This window comes from Myodes glareolus, chromosome 5 (assembly GCF_982192425.1).
Source record: "Myodes glareolus chromosome 5, mMyoGla1.1, whole genome shotgun sequence".
NCBI classification, from domain to species: domain Eukaryota; kingdom Metazoa; phylum Chordata; class Mammalia; order Rodentia; family Cricetidae; genus Myodes; species Myodes glareolus.
In genome coordinates, this window is record NC_142030.1 from 95,990,020 (window position 1) to 96,012,894 (window position 22,875).

General features: G+C 48.7%; 1 protein-coding gene across 1 annotated transcript in view; it reads left to right on the forward strand.

Annotated features, from left to right (window-relative positions):
• The window catches only part of LOC148122153 (lactase/phlorizin hydrolase-like), a 35,073-nt gene that overhangs the window by 11,640 nt on the left and 558 nt on the right, over positions 1-22,875 (forward strand). The window contains exons 5-16 of the mRNA XM_087906565.1: positions 317-395; positions 3,297-4,017; positions 5,320-5,965; positions 7,892-9,448; positions 10,615-10,883; positions 13,463-13,753; positions 14,388-14,586; positions 15,540-15,742; positions 17,498-17,607; positions 19,479-19,613; positions 20,362-20,585; positions 21,846-22,079. Coding sequence (XP_087762691.1) covers positions 317-395; positions 3,297-4,017; positions 5,320-5,965; positions 7,892-9,448; positions 10,615-10,883; positions 13,463-13,753; positions 14,388-14,586; positions 15,540-15,742; positions 17,498-17,607; positions 19,479-19,613; positions 20,362-20,585; positions 21,846-22,079 — 4,668 coding nt within the window. The remainder of the gene's footprint in view (positions 1-316; positions 396-3,296; positions 4,018-5,319; positions 5,966-7,891; positions 9,449-10,614; positions 10,884-13,462; positions 13,754-14,387; positions 14,587-15,539; positions 15,743-17,497; positions 17,608-19,478; positions 19,614-20,361; positions 20,586-21,845; positions 22,080-22,875) is intronic.

Below are 22,875 nucleotides of genomic sequence, written 5' to 3' on the forward strand. Positions count from 1 at the left end.
ACATCGTGAAATCCTATCTCAAAATAAAATAAAAAAATAAAAAATAAAAAGCCCGAAAGGAGGTATGAACACGTTCCCATGACCAAGACTCAAGGGTGGGTCCAGCTATCTTCTGAAGTGTTTGTGTCACTGATATTCACTCTGAAATATGAGGACCAACATTCTAGTTCTAAGCAGACCAGATGCATCCATGGTATCTTCAGAAAGTCTTATCATCATCACTTGTGTTTAGAGTGGTTTTAAAATGAAGTAAACTACAGATTGCATGTTTCTGCTCCAGCTCCACACACAGTTAACAAAGCTGCTTTTCTTACAGCCATAAATAAAGACCAAGTACAGATGGTTGGGTTCGACATCAATGCATTCCTGAGCTGTTCATCCAGTCCTGAGGAGAGGTAATGCTGACTTGTGCCGTTAACAAGAAGTAACGGTTACTATGGGTTCTGTTGTTGCGTACATGGGCAATCACTGGGGACCATTGTCCTTGTGTTTTGGTTTTGTTTGAGGCGTGTGTGCGCGCATGCAGCATCCTGAGTGAGCATACAGGTGCACCACCTGCCTGAGTGAGCCCACAGAGGTCAGAATGTCAGAATGACAGATCCCTTGGAACTAGAATTCCCATGTGAATGCTGGGAACTAAACCCAGGCCTTCTGCAACAGCAGTAATTGGTCTTAACTGCTGAGCCATCTCACCAGTCCTGACTTTGCCTCCTGGAACAGCAAACAGGTCACAGTCGTTTAAGAGATGAGAGGTGGAGGCTCAGAGGGAGGCCAGAGAAGCAGTAGCTCGTGGAGATGTGCCTGGGCCTACAGGTCCTGTGTCCTCACTGTCAGATTCTCCCAGGTCTGCATATTTAGCAGAGCTGAGATGAGGATACTGGGATAGTGTGCACATATGTGGCAGAGAAAGCAGGTTATGGGGCCAGCTACATGGTTCATGGGTAAAGGTACCTGTGCCCAAGTCTGATGACCTGAGTGTGGTCTCTCAGGCTCACGTGTTGGAAGGAGACGACTGACACCCACAATTGTCATCCAACCTCTGCACATGCCGTGTGCACACTCCTCACACAGAGTCTCTGAATGAAAGAATGAATGAATAAATGCATGTATGCATGACTCTGGTGCCTCAGAGGGTAAAGGCCCTTGCCTGTGTGCTGGTTGGCTTTCTGTTGCTCTGATAAAACAGTGACCCAAGCAACTTGGGAGGACAGAGCTCATTTCATGTTACTGTTTACAGTCCTCCACAATGGGCATCAGGGCAGGAACTCGAGGCAGAGTTGAAACTGAGGCCATGGGGAAATGAATGCTGCTTGCTTGTTTGCTCTCCATGGCTTGCTCAGCCCTCTTTCTTTTTTTTCAAGATTTCTTAATTTATGCATTTGTGTGTTTTGTCTGCATGTATGCACATCAGAGGAGGCACTGCATTGCTTGGAAGTACAGTTGTAGACATTACTGAGTCAGCATGTGGGTGCTAGGAATTGAGCTCACAACTTCTGACAATGCAAACAGTGTTCTCAACCTCTGAGCTGTCTTAGTCTTTCCAGCTCCCAGTCTACTTTCTTGTATAACTCAGGACCACCTACCCAGGGGTCGTTCTACCCACAGTTGACTTGGCCTCTCACACCCATCATTACATAAGGATGATGCCCACAGACTTGTGCACAATCCAGTCGGACATAAGCCTTTTCTCTGTCAAGGTTTCCTCTTCTCAGATGACTCCAGCTTGGTGTCAGGTTTTTAACATGAAGGGGCCTGCTTGTTGGGGTTTCTGTCCTGCCCGGTATCCCACAACCAGCAAGCCCCAAATTAAAACTCACAGAAGTCTCCATAAGTTATAAAACTGATTGACCCATTAGCTCAGGCTTCCTATTAGTTCTTGTTCTGATATGTTTTAGCCATATGGCTCGGTACCTTTTTCGCTGGCAGGTCACATCCTGCTTCCTCAGTGATCTGGGCAGGACTGGAAGGAATCAGCTTCTTCCTTCCCAGAATTCTCCTGTTCTCATTGCATCACCTCTACTTCCTGTCTGATTTTTCTGCCTATGCTTCCTGCCTGGCCAATCAGCATTTATGTAAAACATGATTGACAGATTACAGACAATTTCCCGCACCAAGGTTAACAAAAAGTAAGCAGCTCACCACGCATGCATTTGTACCTGAGTTAGATCCCCAGGTCCCACGTAAGTGCAGCCGAAGAGAACAGACTCCATGAAATTGTCCATATATAAAATCCACAGCAATAAATAATGAAACTTAAAAGGTAAATAAATATAGTAATTATTAAAGAGAAGAAAAAAAAAGAGAGCAGTTTAGGTGTAGACCTGAGCAGCCCACTGAGGCTTCACGAGATAAACTTCTGAGCTCAGTTCTTCAGTATGAGATGTGAACACCTTCCTCGAATCACAGCTCTCACAGGAAAATCCTTATTTTAGAACTTTCTCAGATCAAATGGGCAGAAGAGGAGATTCAGGCTGTCAGGTGCCTTCTCTGTAAGCATGGGGGGCCTGAGCAGAGAACAAGCATAAAAGCCAAGTACAATGGGAATGTTTCATATCACAGTGCTGGATTCAGAGATGGTCTTCTTCCTCCTGGCCCTCCTTCTACTGGTCCTCCTCCTTCTGACCCTTCTCCTCCTGACTATGTTCCTCCTGATGCTCCTCCTCCTGATGCTCCTCCTCCTGATGCTCCTCCTCCTGGCCCTCCTCCTCCTGACCCTCCTCCTCATTCTGCCTCATCTTTTTCTTCTTTCTTTCTTCCTCTCTTCCTTTGCCTTCTTTCTTCCTTTTTTATTTTTTCATTCTTTTTCTTTCTTTCTTTCTTCCTTTTTTCTTTTTTTCATTTTTTCTCTGCTCCGTCTCTTTCTCCCAACTATCCTTCTATTCCTCCTGACCTTCTTCCCTTTCTGCCCCTCCTTTACTTTCTTTCTGTTGTTTTCTTTCTGTTGTTTTCTTTCTTTCTTTCTTTCTTTCTTTCTTTCTTTCTTTTTTTCTCTCTCTCTCTCTCTTTCTCTCTTGCTTTCTTTCTCTTGACTTCCTCCTCATCCTTCTTCTTTCTTCCGCTTGTTCTTCTCATTTCTTCTGCCTTTTTCTTTTTCTCATTCTCCTTAAGGTTTCACTGTGTAGCCCTGGCTGACCTGGAACTCACTCTGCACACCAGGCTGGCCTCACATTAACAGACATCTGGCCGCATCTGCCTCCTGAGTTCTGAGAGAAGGGCATGAGCCTCCATACCTGACCCTGTGGGGCGTTTGTAACTCAGTCATTAATTGTGTCCCTTGATGTCGCTCTACCCCACAGTCCATCTTGTTCTCTAACTGACAGCCTGGCCTTTCAGACTGAGCAGCAGCAGGAGACAGCAGCTGTGCCCTCTTCCCCCGTCTCAGCCTACCAGACAGTCTGGGCAGCCTTTGCTAACCAGTCTAGGGCAGAAAGGGATGCCTTCCTGCAAGATGTGTTCCCAGAGGGATTCCTCTGGGGCGTGTCTACTGGAGCCTTTAGTGTGGAAGGAGCCTGGGCAGAAGGCAGCCGAGGGCCGAGCATCTGGGACAGCTACAGTGACCTGAACGCAGCCAAGGGCCAAGCGACAGCAAAGGTGGCCAGTGACAGTTACCACAAACCAGCCTCTGATGTGGCCCTGCTCCGAGGCCTCAGGGCTGGGGTGTACAAATTCTCCATCTCCTGGTCCCGGCTGTTCCCCACTGGGCAGAAGAGCAGCCCTAACCTGCAAGGTGTCGCCTACTACAACAGACTGATAGACAGCCTGCTGGACTCCCACATCGAGCCCATGGCTACGCTGTTCCACTGGGACCTGCCCCAGGCCCTGCAGGATCAAGGCGGGTGGCAGAATGAGAGTGTGGTGGATGCCTTCCTGGACTATGCAGCCTTCTGCTTCTCAACATTTGGGGACCGTGTGAAGCTGTGGGTGACCTTCCACGAGCCATGGGTGATAAGCTACGCAGGCTATGGCACTGGGCAGCACCCACCAGGCATCTCTGACCCGGGAGTGGCTTCTTTTAAGGTACTTTTTCCCACCCCTCAACTCCTGTCAATTAGAAGACACATCAGGCTGTGAACTCCCAGCCCTGGAAAGAAAAACAGAGGGAAGGATAAGAATGTGTTGTTAGTGTTGTCTCCTACACCTAGGCTGAGGATGACCTTGAACTCCTGACCTTTTGCTTGTTATCCTGAGAGCTGGGGGTCACAGGCATCTCCCACCATGCCTGGGTTTTAAACAGGGGTGAGAATGAAACCTAGGGCTTCTTCATAATACGTGAGCACTTGGCCAAATGAGCCACACCCTCAGGCCTGGTCAAGGTTCCTGGACTCCAAGGACAAGTTCCGGGCTTGGAGGATTGTCCTCAGCTGTAGAGCTCTTTCCTAGCACACACGTGGCCTGGGTTCAGTCCCCACCTCCTTGGAGCTGCGATGACAGACATGTGCTGTCTGTGCCCAGGATTATGGGGTAGACCCAGGGCTCTGCATTTCAGGAAAGTACTTCTGTACATATTACTCAGCTGTAGTCATAGCCGTTAAGATTTTATTTATCTATTTATTTGCATTGCTTTATTGAGATAGGTCTCAGTTTGTAGCTAAAGCTAACATGAAACACAGTTTTCAGTCTTCAGCACACAGAAATCCTCCTGCCTCAGCCTCTAAAGTACAGACTGAGCCATCACAGCTGGCTTTGGTAATCTTTTGTTATAGGTAAGAATTTCCTGAGTGTTTATAGTGTCTCCTGTGATATTTTAGATATATTATATGCAGGCTGAGAAAGTTCATTTCTCCTCATTTCTGTAGCAGTTCCTTTTCTCACTGCTAGGACAATACACCTGTCAAAAGCACTTGCAGATGGGTGGTGGCGGCACACAACTTTAATCCCAGCACTTGAGAGGCAGAGGCAAGTTCTGAGTTCAAGGCCACCATAGGACAGCCAGGGCTACATGAGAAACCCAGTCTTGAAATACAAAGAACACCACCACAAAAAGCACTTGGGGAAGGAAGGGTCCCTTTGCCTGATGGTTCTAAGCTGTAGCTCTACACAGCCGAGAAGACATGGCCTTGAACGTGCTATGCAGACAAGGATGAACCAGCAATCCTCCTGCTCCACCTCCCGAGTTCTGTCAGTACAGGCTTGCACCACCATGCCAGGTTCATTAGTGCAGGAAATGGAGCCCCGGGTTCTGTGACTATGAGGCTGTCTAACAATCCAGCCACGTCCCAGACCCATGGCTGGTTCTGCTGACTTCAGCAGGAATTTGGTGACACTACTGACTAGCTGGTGCCACTGTTGACATTATTTTCGTCATCCTTTCCTCCCGAGGTGGCTCACTTGATCCTCAAGGCGCACGCCAGAACTTGGCATCACTACGACCTTCACCATCGCCAACAGCAGCAGGGCCGCGTGGGCATCGTGCTCAATTCAGACTGGGCAGAGCCCCTGGATGGGGAGAGTCCCCAGGACCTTGCTGCCGCTGAGCGCTTCCTGCACTTCATGCTGGGCTGGTTCGCTCACCCCATCTTTGTGGATGGGAACTACCCCACCACCCTCCGGGCCCAGATCCAGCAGGTAAACCAGCAGTGTGGGGGTCCTCTGGCCCAACTCCCAGAGTTCACTGCAGCGGAGCAGCAGCTCCTGAAAGGCTCTGCGGACTTCCTTGGTCTGTCTCACTACACATCCCGGCTGGTCAGCAGCGCTGCCCAGCTGAGCTGCATCCCCAGCTATGATAACATCGGAGGCTTCTCCCAGCACGTAGACCCCACGTGGCCCCAGACTGCATCTCCCTGGATCCGGGTGGTGCCCTGGGGCCTAAGGAGGCTGCTTCGGTTTGCTTCCATGGAATACACGAAAGAAAAAGTTCCCATCTTCTTGGCTGGGAATGGCATGCCCGTAGGGGAAGGAGAGGATCTCCTTGACGACTCAGTGAGAGTGAACTACTTCAACCTGTACATCAACGAGGTGCTCAAGGGTAAGAAGGTCCGGGGGGGGGGGGGGGAGCGGCGGGGTGGGAGGGGCGGCTCTTCCCCAAGTCTTCACAGTGTTTAAGGGGGCAGACCAGAGACTGAACTCAGGCCTTCAGGCTTGCTCAACAAGAGCCTATACTCACTAATCCATTTCAGCCTCTCCAGTCTGGTATTCTTGAGCTCTTCATTAATCAGTGTTTATTGACAGCATGAGGAGCCTGGAAGTGCATAAGACAGTAAAGATGTAGTTGAGTAATGTCATCTTTTCTTAGGAGACTCAGTCCACAGTGGGACTGACGCTTAGGACAGGACCCTAACCCACTGACGACTCCCCTCAGTGCGCTGCCCCCTTTGAGCCCCATCTCCCTCAGCTGCTATCCAGTCTGCATTGACCTCCCTGTTCTGCAGGTGAGCCGTGCATACATGCTCAGTTGGACCCAATGTGTCTTCTTTAAGTGGAAAAGGAGGGCAAGTGGTTTTCAGCACATGGGTCACTAACCTAGATCAGTTGATGATGGCTGTCACTCACAGAAGCCAGTGAGCAGGGACAGGGATGCTGTCTTCAGAGACTCGGCCATCTGAGAAGACGGGGTTAATAGCCTAGCCCAGTCTTCCATACCTTCCCCAGCCACTGTCTATATATGGAGAGTGGGGAGTTCGGCTTCACACCAGTCTATGCCTCCATCTTCGTGTGATCTTTCCTATTAGGGACACGTGTCTCTAGGCCTGGTGGTGCAACCCTTTATCCCCAGCAGCTGGAATCAGAGGCAGAAGGATTGAGAGTTCAAAGTCATCCTGGAATACTTAATGAGAGCTTGTCATAAAAATAATTAAATAGGCCCAGGATGTACTTGGTAGAGTTCTTTCCTACCATTCTGACCGTCGTGGGTTCCATCCCCAGCACTGTGTCAACGAGGGAGTGTGTGCCTGTGACACCAGTGCTCAGGAGGTGGAGGCCGTGGGGTCAGGAGTGCGCGTTTATCCTCAGCTCCACAGAGTTTGAAGTCAGCCTTGGCCACCTTGTTATTATTTTTGTAATGTGTATGAACTCAGGCTGGGGTTGTGGTGGGTGGTGGCAGTTGGAGAAATGGCTCAGCAGTTAAGAGCACTGGCAATGTTGGGAATTACTATTTTAAGGTGTGTGACTTTGGTTTATGCTGCATTTGTTTAACCCTGTTAAGCTGTGATTCTTTGCCTGTCTAAAACACCTGATGGTCTAATAAAGAGCTGAATGGCCAATTGGGTGGCAGGAGCAATGATAGGCAGGGCTGGCAGGCAGAGAGGATAAATAGAAGGGGAAATGAGGAGAGAGAGAGCAAGAAGCAATAGAACAAAGAGTGGAGGACACAGGGCTCCAGCGACCCAGGAATACGGCCAGTCACAGCGGAAAGGAAGATATACAGAAGTAAGCAAAGGAAAAAGCCTGAGGGAAAAGGTATTTGGGATAATTTAAGAAAAACTGGCTAGATACAAGCCAAAGTTGGGCATTCATAACTAAGTATAAGTCTCATGTGTGATTTACATGGAGGATTTGCTAGTGGTCCCCAAAGACAAAAGAGTAAAAATATCGCAGAACAGGCTGCTTTTCTGGAGAACATGAGTTCAAGTCCCAGTTCCAACACAGCAGCTCACACCCTCTGAAACTCTACCCCATGGGATCTGATGCTCCTTTCCAACTTCTGCTTGCACTACATACATGTGGTGCATAGACATACATGTAGGGAAAACACCCATGCACATAAAAAGATTTTCAAATTAAAAAAGAGTAAGGAAAACTAAAGGGGGATGGCATCCTAAGGAACAACAAATGAGGTTGTCTTCTGGCTTTCCCATGCATTCACACACACACACGCACACACACAGACACACACACACACGCACATCACACACGCACGCACTCACACAGGACTGACTTTGTTTTCTCTTTACAGCTGTCAAGGAGGATTTGGTGGATGTCCGTGCATACATTGCTCGTTCCCTCATTGATGGCTTCGAAGGACCCCCAGGGTACAGCCAGAGGTTTGGGCTGTACCGTGTCAACTTCAGTGACAGCAGCAGACCGAGAACTGCCAGGAGATCTGCCCACTTCTTCACTGGCATCATTGAAAAGAATGGTTTCCCTGCTAAAGAGCTGAGAAGAACCCCAGTGCCTGTGAAAGCAGACTTTTCCTCCAGAGTCACAACCTTCTACAACTCCCCATCTGAGGTGCCCTCCCAGGCTAAAATCGTGTGGGAGAAGTTCTCCAACCAGCCCAAGTTTGAGAGAGACTTGTTCTATCATGGCACATTCAGGGATGACTTCCTGTGGGGCGTGTCCACCTCGGCCTTTCAGATCGAAGGAGGTTGGGATGAGGATGGCAAAGGGCCCAGCATCTGGGACAACTTCACCCACAGCACAGGGAGCACCGTGAAAGACAATGCCACCGCAGACATAGCTTGTGACAGCTATCACCAACTGGAAGCCGATCTGAACATTCTTCGCGCCCTGAAGGTCAAGGCCTATAGGTTCTCTATCTCCTGGCCTCGGATTTTCCCAACGGGAAGAAACAGTTCCCTCAACAGGCCCGGTGTCGATTATTACAACAGTCTGATTGACGGCTTGGTGCAGAGCAACATCCTCCCCATGGTGACACTGTTTCACTGGGACCTGCCCCAGGCCCTCCAGGATATTGGAGGTTGGGAGAACCCTTCTTTGATCGAGTTGTTTGACAGCTATGCTGACTTCTGTTTTAAGACCTTTGGTGACAGAGTCAAGTTCTGGATGACCTTTAATGAGCCCTATTTAGTGTCGCTGTCTGGCTATGGTTCCGGGGAGTTTCCCCCAAATGTGCAGGACCCGGGCTGGGCACCTTACAGGGTCAGCCACGTCATCCTCAAGGCTCATGCTAGAGTCTACCATACTTATGATGAGAAATACAGGCAGGAGCAGAAGGGGGTCATCTCACTGAGCCTCAACGCTCACTGGGTGGAACCCAAAGACCCAGGAGTCCTAAGAGATGTGGAAGCTGCCGACCGGATGCTGCAGTTTTCCCTGGGCTGGTTTGCCCACCCCATTTTTAGAAACGGGGACTATCCAGATGTCATGAAATGGAACGTGGGGAACAGGAGTGAACTGCAGCACCTGGCGGGCTCCCGCCTGCCCAGCTTCACAGAGGAGGAGAAGGCGTACATCAGGGGCACCGCCGATGTCTTCTGCCTCAACACCTACTCGTCCGTGTTTGTGCAGCACAGCACTCCAAGGCTGACCCCACCCAGCTATTATGATGACCGCGAGCTCACGGTCAGCAATATGGACTCTTCGTTGACCTCCCCGTCAATGTTCTCAGCCGTGCCCTGGGGGATGCGGAGGCTGCTGAACTGGATCAAGGAAGAGTATGGCGACATTCCCATTTACATCTCGGAGAATGGAAACGGCCTGGACGACCCCTCGCTGGATGACACTGACAGGATATTCTACCACAAAACCTATATCAACGAGGCTCTGAAAGGTACATGAGGCTGCAGCCGCTCTCACTAAACCTCCATTCTCGCTGTCCTGTGCCTCTCTTGTGTCCAGTTTCCCTGTCCTCGGTCTGTCATGTGTCCCATGCTCTGGCAAGCACTCTGAACATCTCTCTTTTGGTCTTGGGCTAGGGCTCAGTAAAGTGTTGTCTGCAAGCATAGGGATCAGAGTCCATTTTCTAGGGAAACATCAGGCTTGGTACATTTGTAATCTGTGTGCCGAGGAAGCAGAAAGGTGCATTCTTGGCGCTCTCTGGCCCACCAGCCTGGCCCACTTGGTGAGCTCCAGGTCAACTGAGAGGCTTTGAAAAAGAAAAGTGAGTGATGCCCAAGAAATAATGTCTGAGGTTGTGTTCTAGCCTACACACGCAAACACAAACACACACACACACACTTGCTCACTCATACACACACAGAGATTTACATAAAAAGGTAAAGTTCCCACTTCTAGAGCAGGGGATGAAGCTCAGTTAGTAAACTGCTTGCCCAGAATACACAGCCCCAGGCTGCACTCCCAGCCCTAGAGTGGGCAAGGTACACACCTGCAATCCCACACTGGAGCAGTAGGGGCAGGAGGAGCAGAAAATAATCCAAGTTTATTCTTGACTGTAGAGTGAGTGCAAGACCAGCCTGCGCTACCTGGGATCTGTCTCAAAATGTTTCACATGATATCAAGAAATTCACACTTGTGTGCTTACCAGCAAAGCGGGCTGAGGCCCTTGAATTTGAGGCTTATCCCTTTACCTTAACAAATAACACTTGCTGTAAGGTCATTCAGGCCAGGAAAAGTAAGATTGAAAACTGGTGGTGGTGGTGGTGTACGATTTAATTGTGCGGCTAGGGATGAAGAGCTCGGTGAACTCTGAGTACGAGGCCAGTCTGGTCTGCAAAGTGTGTTCCAGGACAGCCAGGGTTTCACAGATAAACCTTGTCTGGAAAAAAAAAAACCCACAAAAGACAAAAGCAAAACAATAAAAAGCAAAAAGTACGAGTGATGAGGTGACATGTTCCACTCTCAGGAAGCATGTGACTGCACGCGTGCATGGTTTAGCATAGGGCATAGCCTGGAGTCCAGTACCAGCACAGGACCGGGCTTCTCGAGAGCCCTGCCTACTGGCTAAAGCTTTCTTCTCCTCTCTTTGGCATATCCTAGCCTACAGGCTGGATGGTGTGGACCTTCGAGGGTATTTTGCCTGGTCGCTGATGGACAACTTCGAGTGGCTGTCAGGCTACACGGTCAAGTTTGGACTGTATCATGTTGACTTTGACAATGTGACCAGGCCTCGAACAGCAAGAGCCTCAGCCAGATACTACACAGAGGTCATTACCAACAATGGCATGCCCCTGGTCAAGGAGGACGAGTTCCTGTATGGAGAGTTCCCCAAGGGCTTCATCTGGAGTGCGGCTTCTGCTGCATATCAGGTGAGGAGTGTGGAGCCATGAGCTCACTTTCCTACAGGCTGCTGGGCCCAAGCATGTGCACAGGACTGGAAGCACACAAGCCAGAGCCACTAGCAAACCTGCGCAGATGAGTGTGCGTGTGCGTGAGGATCCAGGTCCTCAGACCCCAAAGTCAGTTAGATCCCTGTGGGTAAGGTTGGCTTGTTACTTGTCTAGTAGCTGTGGTAAGATACCTGACACAGGCCACTTATGGAGGGAAGGGAGAATTTCAGGTTCACAGTTTAAGGATGAGGAGAAGTCCTGACAGCAGCCAGGTGAGGCAGCTGGTCACATGGCATCTTCAGTCAGGAAGCAGAGAGACGTGGGTTCTGGTGCTCAGCTCAATTTCTCGGTTTTATTCGGTAAATTTCAGCCACTGAACGGTAATTGCCCACATTAAGGGTGATTTTTCTTTCCTTAGTTAATTCAGTCTAGAAACTTCTTTATAGATTGGCCAGACATGTGTTTCCTAGGTGTCTGTAGATCTTGTGAAGGACTGAGATGGACATTTGAAGGGCCAGATGGATCAGGTAGAGCCATGACAGAAGGTTCAGGAAGAGCATGCAAACATGTAATCTCCCTGGAGGCTCCATCTGTGCGTCAGCTGACCTAACTGGTGCTGGGGTCAATCTGGGCATTTTCTGATGCTCTGACCTGGGGCTGCTACTGAGTTCATGACCAGGAAGGTAAACACAGAACATATGGTGCCGTGATTCCCTTTCCTCAGGAAGAGGAAAGATGAAAGAGAGAGGGCAAGGGGTGTGCTCAGTGCAGGCATGGTGACCCATCAGCGGGCGTGGGGCTCCGCCTTTCTTCATCCTCTTCTTCTCTTCCTCCTCCACTTTTTCCATTTTTTTTTTTCTAGACAGGGTCTCATACAGATCAGGCTGGCATTGAATTACTGAGCAGCCCATATTCTTGGATTCTTGACCATTCTGCCTCCATTTCCTTGAATGCTGGGGTTACAGGTGTGCAGCGCTAGGCCTGGTTTCTCAGTGCGGGGATGGGATAGCCTGGGGTCCACGCATGCTAGAAAAGCCTCGACCAGTTGAGTCTCACCCCAGTCTGACTTCCTATCCCTTCGGGCACAGTGGGCTCCTCTGTTCCTCTTCCTCCCCAGCTGTTAAGCGGCCATTTCTCTGGTGAGACCCAGCTGTTTTACACAGCAGCCAACAATTGTCGTCCTCTCTGGTGTCCTCTCTGCCCCTGGATTGTTCCAACTTGTAGGTCCTCTCAGCAGTCGGAACTGCACAGCACATGGATGGACCCACACATATTTTCTGTCATTTTACCCTTGACCCTTCCCACTTTGCATTCCTTAATTAATTATACAGGAGACAGGGTTTTATGTAAACCAACTCACTCTGTAGCCCAAGATGATCTTGAACTTCTGACCCTCCTGCCTCTACTGTTCAAATATCAGGCTTACTAGCATGCCTAAATACTCTCAGCATATGCAGTGCCGGGGATGGAGCCCAGGGCCTCATGTATGGCAATCAATGCCTTTTCTAACTTAGTCACATCCCCCAACCCCACACTTTGTATATTTAAAGTCGTGAGTTCATATCCATACGTCCAGTTCAAATCTATAAGGAAATGCTAGCCCTTTCATTTTCCATATTTGCATCTCCTTTCTCCTGTGAATAACTCTCTACACTAATGGATATATATAAATCTAGCTCCTGGCAGCCTAGGCTAGTCCCTTTGGTCCTGGCCTCTTCCACCTCCACACACATGGTTCCTATGGCTGTTTCCTGCTGGCTCCACTCCGCCCTCTCCCAGCCAGCACTGGATGTTCATTATTGGCTAGAATGCCAGCACCATCTCAGCTGTGACACCGTATTTGCTGTCCCACCATATTTGCTGAAATGTTTGAAAGTGAATTACAAAGGTGGTACCTATCTACCCACTGAACACCACAGATGGGCGTCCTCCAAAGTCTTATTGGAAGAGAGTTAGAGAGGAGGAGGAAGGCATAGAAACAGCCATGTATGTCTGGACTACAAATACTTTCCACACCAGTATCCTTGCAGTTTTCTTGACTGTACTTAGAGGTGATAGGGGATGTGAAATTGTTCACGCAGCACCTTTGGTGAGTACCCACCATATGCCAGACCCCACTGCCAGCATTAATTGGGAAACTAAAATGCGATACCCATTCTGGAACTGGGAATGTGACTCAGTAGAGTACTCGGTTCCTTTGTTACCTGAGAGCTCAAAGCCAGCCTAGGCTGTGTGAAGCTCTCTGTTTCTGTCTCTCTTTACATGCATGGGTCAGTGTGTGCGTGTGCGCGCACACACACACACACACACACACACAAACAAACATGCATGCACTCAGGCACACACACACACACACACACACACACACACACACACACGTGCCTACACCGCATGTGGAAATGGGAAACCATCACGGTAGCAGAGTGCAGTGTGATGCTGCCATATGTGCAGGGCAACTTTAGTAACTGGCGGCAGGGTGTGCAGAGAAGGCTCCCCAGGGAGCTGCAGAAGGGAATGTATTTGGTCAGATGGCTTAGACCACCTCTTGTCATCTTGAGATCGAAGGTGCCTGGAGAGAAGATGGCAAAGGACTCAGTATTTGGGACACATTTTCCCACACACCATTGAAGATTGAGAATGACGACAATGGCAATTTGAATTGTGACAGTTACCACAAGATTGCTGAGGACGTGGTGGCCCTTCAGAACCTGGGTGTGTCCCACTATCGATTCTCCATCTCCTGGCCTCGAGTCCTCCCAGACGGAACCACCAGGTTCATCAATGAAGCTGGCCTCAACTACTATGTTCGATTGATAGATGCACTGCTGGCTGCTGGCATCACACCACAGGTGAGGGTGGTCCCTGGAGGCAGTGGGTCAGAGGAACCCATTTATTATACAAACAAGTGCTTGGATTTTATTTTATTCATTTACTCTATATATTTTTAAAGTGTGCTGCCTGCTGTTCATATTTATTTATTTATCAAATAGGGTCTTATGTATTTATTTATCTATTTATCTACATTTGAGAAAAAGCCTCCAATATCCCTGCAGACCTCTTACTCCTTATGTAGCTGGAGATGTTCTTGAACTTCTGTTCTGTATCCCACACCTTATAGTCTAGACTTTCAGGTGTGCACCACCGTGCTGTGTGTGTGTGTGTGTGTGTGTATCAGAGAAAATCTATATAGGAGTGACCACTTTCCTTCCCCCGTGTGGATTCTGGAGTTTGAACCTAGGTCATCAGGTTTGGTGGCAGGCACCTACTGAGCCATCACCCAAGCACCTAAATGGTTTTGTAACTTGGGTTTTGAATTGTCCATAGATTCACATGGTGCAGAGTTAGAGACTGAAATGTTTTCTTCTCTGTCGTGGAGAATGTTCAGAACTCCCTGAACCTTTCCGTGTGAGTGTCCTTGCATGTCTCATGTCGCTGGCTTCCTGAGGAGATGGTGGATTCAACATTGATCTGGCTTCCCCGCAGGTGACACTATTTCATTGGGACCTGCCCCAGGCACTACATGACTTCGGGGGCTGGGAGAATGAGACAATTGTGCAGCGGTTTAAGGAGTATGCAGATGTGCTCTTCGAGAGGCTGGGGGACAAGGTGAAGTTTTGGATCACACTGAATGAGCCCTCTGTCTTTGCTACTCATGGCTATGCCAGTGGGGTGCATGCTCCAGGTAAATGTCCTAAGTCCAACATTTCAGCTGCTTAGCTCATGATATTCTTAGCACAGTAAAGCCCTGGGATCCTGCTCACATGAGAAGTCATGGCCAGGCAGTGTTTTGGAGTCCCCACTTCTACAGGTGTTGGAAGAGAGCTCAGTTGGTAAAGACTTCCCATGCAAGTCTGGTCTGAATTCTCTTCCCAGAATCCATGCAAAACACAAAACAAACAGTAAAACCAGTTAAGGTGACACATTTGTAACCCTAACCCTGAGAAGGCAGAGTCAGGTGACCCTCTGGGGTTCCCATGTCCCTCAGTTTAGCCTAGTTTAGGTCCACAAGTGATCCTGTCACAGAAAAGTAGATGGTCTCTCTGTGATGATACCTAAGGCTGTCCTCTGGCCTCCACCTACACTCACACATGTCAGCACATGCTCCTGCACACACTTGCTCCTGCACACACTTGCTCCTGCACACACTTGCTCCTGCACACACACACTAAACTTGAAATGGATTGGGAGGTATTTCTCAAATCACAGATAGAGGCATCTTCTGTGGCTCTAGTTGGCACTTTGATTTGAGCACTTGTTCTCCTGATGTGGCTATTGTCTCCCTTGGGTGTGTCCTCCAGTCCTGACTTCATGGTGTCCCCTAGAGTTCTAGGATGTCTACTGAGCATACGTCATAGTAGAAGTCCCACCAGAGGAGGGGACATAAGCCACCATAGATCAAGTACCTTCTCTCAGCCAGAGTGCTGCTGGCTGCTGCCCACAAACAATCCATTCCCTTCTTACAAGCACTCTTTGCTGCCTGTTCTCCTGGGAAAGGCACTATGAGGCTGACTACTGTCTGCCCTCCAGTAGGAAGGAGATGTGGGATTGGAGTGCCAGTCTCCCAGGTGTCAAACCCCTCTTCCCATACACAGGGAGGACGGTGTTTTCTGCTGACATTCCTGTGTGTGTTTCCAGGAATCTCCTCCAGGCCTGGCACGGCTCCATACACTGTCGGCCACAACCTAATAAAGGCTCACGCTGAGGCTTGGCATCTCTACAATGACAAGTACCGTGCCAGCCAGGGAGGCGTGATTTCCATCACCATCAACTGTGACTGGGCTGAGCCCAGGGATCCCTCCAAGCAGGAGGACGTGGAGGCTGCCAGGAGGAACGTCCAGGTGTGTCCTCTGGGTACCATCTCTTCTTGGCTCTCTTCTCTCCCACTGTGCTCTGAAAGAAGTAGATGGAGACCAGGAATCAAAAGTTTAGATCTAAGCCAGTTTTGCTCTTACTTGATTCTGTGCTTGTGGGTAACACTTAACTGTTTTGTTCTTCAGGTCTTTCATTTGTGAACTAAATGTTTCTTACTTAGAGATTTGCTGTAGCAAAGGGGATGAGTTATAAAAGACAGAGGTTTTTTAAAAAAAATTATTTATTTAGTTTTTGAAGACATTTTCTGTGTGTAGTCCCGCCTATCTTGGAACTCAATTTGTAGACCAGGCTAACTTGAATTCACAGCAATCCATCGGCCTCTGCTTCCAGAGTGCTGGAATTAAAGGTTTGCACCACTACCACCGATTTATTTTACTTTTAATTCTGTGTATGCATGCGTGACTGGGTGTGCAGGAGCGTGTGGAGTTTAGAAAAGGACATCAAATATTTGGGAATGATTGCAAACCACATGACTAGGCTACTGGGAACCAAACTTGGGTCCTTTGGAGAGCATCAACTTTCATTGACAATTGTACCTTCTCTCCAGTGAGTGACTGAGTTTTTAGTCTTAAAATAATTGTCTATGGGTTGGCAAGATGACTCTGTGACTGAAGGTCCTTGCCAATCCAAACTTGTTGACATAAATTCTATCTTCAGGACCCATGTAAATATGAAGGAGATGCGGCTGGAGAGATGGCTTACCATTACGGCCACTAGACTATTCTGCTAGAGTTCCTAAATTCAATTCCCAGGAACGGCATGGTGGTTTGCAACCTTCTATAGTGTGATCTGCTGCCCTCTTCTCGCATAAAGAAATACATGCAGACTGAGTACTCATACACATTTAAAAAATCTGGAAAAATATCAGTTTTTCTGTAGGGCTGGAAAAATACTCATCAAATAAGAGCTCTGTCTTCTGTGCCAGAGGACCCAGGATCAATTCCAGTAACCACATGGCAGCTCACAAGTGTCTGTAATTCCTGTTCTTGGGGTCTGACACCCTCACACAGACATACATGCAGGCAAAACGAATGAAAATAAAATACAAATAAATTTAAAAAGAAGGAAGGATGAAGAGGAGAAACTCCACAGAGTTGTCTTCTGACCTCCATTTGTCCACCATGGCACCGCCCCCACTCCACCTCATACACACAGATGCACACACCACAGCTGCTGCTGCCACCTCCACCGCCACCAACACCACCTCCACAGCTAGTGGTGATGATAATTTAACAAGAAAACTCATTGGTTGAGTGCTTGCTTAGCAGGCATGGAGCCTGAGGTTCTGTCGTCAGCTCTGCATAAGTAGGAGGATCGGGAGTTCACGGGCATCCTTGGCTACATAGCAAGTCTGGGGCTTGCCTGTGCTACAGTGAGACCCTGTCATGTGTAGGCCTCACTGGATGCAGCACTGACTTGATGGTAACTTCCTCCACTCTAACCCCCTGCTTTCCCTATAGTAGGTTATAGAGGAGGCTGTAGCCATCACCTCTGGGTGCCAAGAGTTCCTTAAATTCTGAGGAACTCCAGCGCCCCTAGTTTCTAATTCTCAGAACAGTGATGTGCTTATACAGCCCCTGGAAGTCTGTAGTATAGTAAGCAGAGGCCAGCAGGGAACAGTGAAGAGCCCTGACAGGAGGGAGAGAGTGACCCCGATGGTACAGCCTCCCCTAGCCTGCTGGTGCCCATGTCAGTTTCAACAGTGATTTACCCTCACACAGTTCATGGGAGCCTGGTTTGCACACCCCATCTTCAAAAGCGGAGATTACCCGGAGGTGATGAAGACACGGGTCCTTGAAAGGAGCCTGGCGGAGGGCCTCAACAAGTCAAGGTCAGTGCTGTGTCCTCAGCGGTGATTGAACGGTGTGAGTGTCAGTGCCAGGAAGGGCCCTGTGCCTAGAACTCGTGTTCTTGCTATGAAGATGGCATGTGATAGCATCTGTAAAACTCAGGAAGACACTTAGGGTCACCCATCACCTCTGACTCTTACAGTCTTCCCACCTCCTCTTCTGCACATAGAAGGCAGGTTTGAGGAAGACACCATTTAGGATAGAGTGCTCCAAAGTCTCCCACTCTGTGTTTTGTTCAATTGTGGCTCTTTGTTAATTCCCATCTACTTCATAAGACAATCTTCTGATGAGACTGAGTGAGCCACTGATCTATGTTTGGGTTTTTTGTTTGTTTTGTTTTATTTTTGTTTTTGATTGAGAGAGAAAAAAACAAAATTGGGTGAACAGGGTGGTGGACAGGATCTGGGTATAGATCGAGGAAGGAAAAATCTATTTAAAACATATTGTGGGAGAAACAATTCTTTTTAAAAAGCTATCATTTCATTTAGTATATATTCAGTGTTCTGTATGCATACATACGTACACACTAGAAGAGAGCACCAGATCTCATTCTAGATGGTTGTGAGCCACCATGTGGTTGCTGGGAATTGAACTCAGGACTTCAGATATAGCAGCCCATGCTCTTCACCTCTAAGACTTTTCTCGAGCCCGAGAAAGAAATTTTTTAAATTAAAATAAAAGAAAACTAAGCTCAAGCTTGACCCGGGAATGTGCCTGATGAGACAGTCAATATTAATGTTATTGTTCTCCAGGGTAGCCATGGAAACTGTCCCAAGAGTACGTGGTCCTAAGTAACCCCACTGCCTTGCTCAAGAACGAGTTGCCTAGTTCGCCCTGCTCTTGAGAGAAAGCCATTGCTTGGGGACTGTCAGGCACGTGCTTTTTGTCACTCGGCCAGCAGATGGGAGTGGTGTACAACAGAGCATCCCTGCTTCCCTGCTCTGCTCTCTTCCTGGGAGCAGAAACTAGAAGTTAAGGCTTCAAAGGTGCTCTTATTATTAAAAAGAATAGTAAAAGTCAGGGCAAGAGTGATTGAGAGTGATTAAGAAACCCTGGAAAAAGAGGGCAAGAGACACCCTGTCTTAAAAAACCATGCATGCCCGCGCAAGCATCCCCCCACCCCCACCCCCCAAAAAAACCACAAAACCTTGGAAGGGCAGAACTCCCTGTGTCTCGGAACTACTGGTACAGGCAGAGGAAGACTAAGCAGAATACATACAGCAGAGCTGAGAGGAGCCTGCTGCAGGGCAGGGCCACAGGGAAGCTGGACAGGGACATGGCCTTGAGGCCACAGCTGAGGGGCCATTACAGACTCCAGAGAGAGAAGCAGGGGTTGAGATCACAGGTCAGTGAAATAATCAATCAGACACGGAAGTCCACAATCCAACATTCAGTTCTCAGAACTCCCCATTAGTAAGGACAGACAGCAGAGGGCTCCTGAATGAAGCAAGCCCAGGAAAAGAGAGGAGCCAAGTGTGAGCTGGGAGGACACGTATGACAAAGACTAAATTAAGAGCATAAAGGAATAGTTAGAAGAAATTACTTCAGATTCAGGCTTGGTTGTCAAACCTATCTTACATAATAAAACTCAGAATGTCTGAAGGTAATGGACGGGAGTGGGGGATGCAGGTAGCATACCCAGGACAGTGAGACCAGTGTGCAGAGTGGATCTTTGGGGAGGAGAAGGGATGTAGCAGCAGGCAGGAGCATCACCTGAAGAGCTTCCCTTTGTGGGAGCTGCTCTAGTCATAACCACGTGTCTGGAGTTCCGAGTGCCCCTACCGTGTCCAGACAGTCTCTCCTCAAAGTGTGATTCCTCCTGATTCTTCCCCTAATGACTCCCTCTTCCCAGGCTTCCTGAATTTACAGAGAGCGAGAAGAAGAGGATCAACGGCACCTTTGACTTTTTCGGGTTCAACCACTACACCACAGTCCTCGCCTACAACTTCGACTATCCTGCTAACATCTCTTCCTTTGATGCAGACAGGTAAGACAAACAACAGGACACCTGGGGAGGGAAGTGCTCTTTTCCCAGTGTAGATTCAGGTCTGTCATCCTCAGAACATACCTGATGGTCTGTATACCTGGATTTGCTTTATGGCTACAGCACGTGACAGCCATGTGATGTTGCATCTCCCAGCTGCTTTCCCTAATATATGTCCTTGGCTTCGTTTTTCAATACAAAGGCCAAACAATTATATCTGTGCTTTATAAACAGTATAAATGCATGGAGGAAACACTGAGAAATGAGAATAAGATATTCTTTTTTAAAAAATATTTATTTATTGTGTATACAATATTCTGTCTCCATGTATGCCTACAGGCCAGAAGAGGGGACCAGACCTCATTACAGATGGTTGTGAGCCACCATGTGGTTGCCGGGAATTGAACTCAGGACCTTTGGAAGAGCAGGCAATGCTCTTAACCACTGAGCCATCTCTCCAGCCCGAGAATAAGATATTCTTACATGAAGCTGGGGAGAGGGTTTAGTGGTAAAGAACACTGGCTGCTCTTCCAGAGGTCCTGAGTTCAGATCACAGCAATTGCACGGGGACCCACTCTCTGGTGGTAGCATTTACTTTTCAGTAGGAGATAGGAGCTGGGGACCTGTGGAACTATTTAAATTAATGTGAGGAATCCTGTGTGAATAGGACCCACAGAAGGTTAGATGTCACAACCAAGGCCATCCTCTGGGCTTATAAACAAGACATCTTCTTTACCTTGTGAACTTGCAGGGGTGTGGCTACCATTCAAGACAGCTCTTGGCCAGTCTCTGGCTCCTCCTGGCTTAAGATGACCCCTTTTGGCTTCCGGAGGATCTTGAACTGGCTGAAGGAGGAATACAACAACCCTCCAATTTATGTCACAGAGAATGGGGTGTCCAGACGGGGGAACCCAGAACTCAATGATACCGACCGGATCTATTACCTCCGCGGCTACATCAATGCGGCCCTCAAAGGTGAGAGCTCCCACCTCACTGTCTGACCCCAGTGTCTGCAGGAGGGTAGTCTGGTACCTCAGGGACACTAAGGACAAGGCCCTTTGTTCAGAGGAGTTTGAGCATTTGTTTGAGGCTAGAATCTGAAACTTTCCTTCCTAGACTCACCTACCGACAGCAAGTAAACCCATTTTCCTGAACTGGCCTGAGTTAGTTCCCCCTGAAGCCCTTAGTCTTTCTTGCTGTTTGGCGTCTCTGCACATTGCTTTCCTCTGTGGGCAGATGAGAGTTGTCTGGTGGCTCTAGGGCCGTTTGTTTGCAAGGTAGGAGGACTGGGGTGGTAGCTAAGGTGGGAAAGTGCTCCCTGTACAACTGTGAGCCCTGGGTTCAATCCCAGACACCATGTGGAAAGCTGGGTGTGGTGGTGGGTGCTTGTAATCCCAGCACTTGGGAGGGAGAAAATTGGGAATCCCTGAGGCTCTTTGACTGGCAGCCTAGACTACAAACTATATGTGTGATATATATGTAGACCCCGGGCTTCCCTATAGTCAAGGGAACAGACAGGATATCTTATATTATAGCTCAGATCTTTTGCTTCTAAACACTTTTGCCTCTCCATGGGTAGGAATATGTTGTAGGATGAGTGGACTGCATTCCTAGCCTGGCTAGCTTAACCCCCAAAATAACCACACGGAAATCTGTATTAATTAAATCTCTGCCTGGCCCATTAGCTCTAGCCTCTTATTGGCTAACTTTCACATCTTGATTCAACCCATTTCTAATAATCTGCATGTCACCACAAGGCTGTGATTTACTGGGAAAGTTTGAGCATGTCTGACCTGGCAGCTTCATGGCGGGCGGCTCTCTGCCTGTCTTCTTCCTCCCAGAATTCTGTTCTTTCTACTCCACCAACCTAAGGGCTGCCCTATCAAAAGGCCAAGGCAGCTTCTTTATTCAACCAATGAAACCAACACAAATGCAGAAGGACCTCCTACACCAGGAGTATTTCAAGGTCCTGACTCAGACCAATCCCCGAGCTACAGAAGAAAGCTGTGGGGTTAGCTCAGGCTATCCAAGCTCCATTCAGAACTGAACCTTTGTAGAAAGATACCAATGGTCCCGCATGTCCACTGTAGAGGACCTGCTAGCACACAGGAAGGGCCTCACAGTTGGAACTCACACTCTACAAAGCACAGCAGTAGGGACAACTATGAGCTCGGCTTCAGGAGGCCTGGCACACAGGGTCTTCATGTGAGTGTTCACACCTGGCATCTTTTTCAGCCATTGTGCAGGATAAGGTGGACCTTCGGGGATACACGGTTTGGAGCGTGTTGGACAACTTCGAATGGGCTGCGGGCCTTACAGAGAGGTTTGGTTTGAACTTTGTGAACCGCTCAGACCCTTCTCTGCCAAGGATCCCAAAGGCATCAGCCAAGTTCTATGCCTCTATAGTGCACTGCAATGGCTTTCCTGACCCTGCACAAGGCCCTCACCCTTGTCTACAGCAACCAGAGGGTAGGTGGCCCTGGGAGGGACTGCAGGGTCAAGGGTGAGGGGGAGCTGCTGTTTCCACCCACCTTCCTCTAGTTCCTGGCCTTCTCCTGCCCTTCTGTCCCCTCCATTCATTAGCATGTGCTCCAGGTGCCTTTGGGCTGCTGCAGGTCTCTCCAGAGCCTGTCTTACCCTAGAGACTGGGTCCTGCTGTGAGAATGAGCAGAGCTAGATTCCTCCAGTCCTACCTTGAAGTTGCTGCATCACCTTCAATGAGAAGGACAGACACTTCCAGGTAGTTTCTAGGTCACTTTAAGGATTGTATAAACAGTATGACCAGTACTTACATGGCTATGATACCACCCAGCGCCAAACAAACAGAGTATAGTAGCCAGTACTGCAATCTGATCATCGAGGTGGTAGAGGCAGTGGAAGTGAAGTTTAAGGTCATCCATAGCTACCTAGCTAGCTTGAGGACTTTCTGATCTATATGAGACTAGAGTCAGGGCAAGAAAGGGTGAGTGCGGGGGTGGGGAGGGGTACACTGAGGTGGCTCATGGTTCTGTCAGTAAAAGCACTATGGCATGAGTTCTGTACAAGGAGCACAAAGTGGAAAGAGAGGCCTCCTGAATGTTATGCTCTGCTGGTACATGATAATAATGGTATGGGCAAACACAGAAACAACACAGCAGTGAAGGGGACCACAGCAATTAGCCTCTTTTGGTGGAAGCCTCTTTTGGGAAGGAGATACTAAACAGCCTCTGGACTGTAGACTCAGCAGGACCTTTCCGGAACTGTTACAGTCTGGTAGCTAACAGTG